The sequence below is a fragment of the Eimeria mitis genome, genomic scaffold, assembly GCF_000499745.2.
Source record: "Eimeria mitis Houghton genomic scaffold, Emh_scaff6494, whole genome shotgun sequence".
Classification (NCBI taxonomy): domain Eukaryota; phylum Apicomplexa; class Conoidasida; order Eucoccidiorida; family Eimeriidae; genus Eimeria; species Eimeria mitis.
Genome location: NW_013574651.1, coordinates 1 through 1,228, shown reverse-complemented (window position 1 = coordinate 1,228; position 1,228 = coordinate 1). Strand labels below are relative to the sequence as shown.

The 1,228-nt window shown below is 52.9% G+C and overlaps 1 protein-coding gene across 1 annotated transcript in view; it reads left to right on the top strand.

Moving 5' to 3' along the window:
- The window catches only part of EMH_0087780 (uncharacterized protein), a gene marked incomplete at both ends in the record, with an annotated part of 2,558 nt that extends 1,544 nt beyond the window's left edge, over positions 1–1,014 (top strand). Inside the window, 2 exons of the mRNA XM_013501197.1 lie at positions 3–908; positions 1,009–1,014. Of these exons, the coding sequence (XP_013356651.1) occupies positions 3–908; positions 1,009–1,014 (912 nt within the window). The remainder of the gene's footprint in view (positions 1–2; positions 909–1,008) is intronic.
- Between the last annotated feature and the right edge of the window lie 214 nt (positions 1,015–1,228).

Sequence of the window (1,228 nt, the reverse complement as noted above, 5' to 3'; positions counted from 1 at the left end):
GAACTTCATCCTCTGAGCCCCCTACCAGCTCTCCATCGGCAGATCACCCAGCAACAGCGACAAGTCTTCTTGCAAGGGAAGACGATTCGGCAGCCCCGGCGACTACAACAGCTCAACAGAGGCCAACGGAACCCCCTATTGAGGCACAGATGAGCGTCATACAGCCGGAGGATGCTTGTGACCAACGGAATCAGCCGATCACGCGAGCAAGACCACTACGCATCCCACGACTAACAGCAGAGGCCTACGCAAGATTAAAAGACAAACTAGAGGAGCTTGCGAAAGCTACAACAGCCCAAGTCGTGGAGGGCACGTGGGAGGAAGTGGAGGCCGCAACAACTGCCTTCACAGCACAAATATATGACGCAGTTTGGTTTGCCAACAAACAACACCCAGCAGCAAATCAGCAGAGCTCGAGGAAGCCAGCATCAACAAACAGCCAACAGAAGGAATCACGAAAGGCGCGCGTTCCCCCACGACTGGCGCAGGCACAAGACAACGTCAAGAAGGCGTTGCTTGCTCTTCGTGAGGAAGAGAAAGCACAGCAGGGGCGCAACAAAGCTCCAGAGTCGCTTGATGATAAACTGAAGAGGAGGGCTCTGGAGAGAAAACTCCGTACAGCGCGTCGCCACCTCATCAGCGTCCTACAGGAGGAGTCGGCGCAACAGCTCCAAACACTATATCAAACAGACCGAAGGAAGTGTGTGGAGCAAATCCTAGCCGACGAAGATCAACCAAGGAGCCAAGACTGTCCTATTCCACTCAGTGAGCTGGAAACACACTTTAAGCATCAACACTCTGAGCAATCTATCGACACACACTCACAAGTTGCTCATGAGTTCCTAGAACCTTTGGCTGCAGCTCCTGACGGGGCTAAGCGGATTGATCTTAACTTCACCGAAGAGGATGTGCGTGCTCAGCTGCGAAAAAGCAATCATATGTCTGCAGCAGGGCCGGATGGGATAGGGTTCTTTGTGTACAAGCGGTTTGAAGATGTGCTTGTTCCAGCAATGACTGCGATATACAACGCTTGTTCCCAGCATCGCAAAGTGCCAGTGAAGTGGAAGCAGAGCGTGACGGTATTGATCCCGAAAGGTGGAGACCCAACGAATGTCAAAAACTGGCGACCGATCAACTTGCAGGACTGCATATACAAAATCTACGCAGCTATGTGGGCCAGCAGGATCACCGACTGGGCAATCCAGTCGGGAGTCGCCTCAAAGTCGCA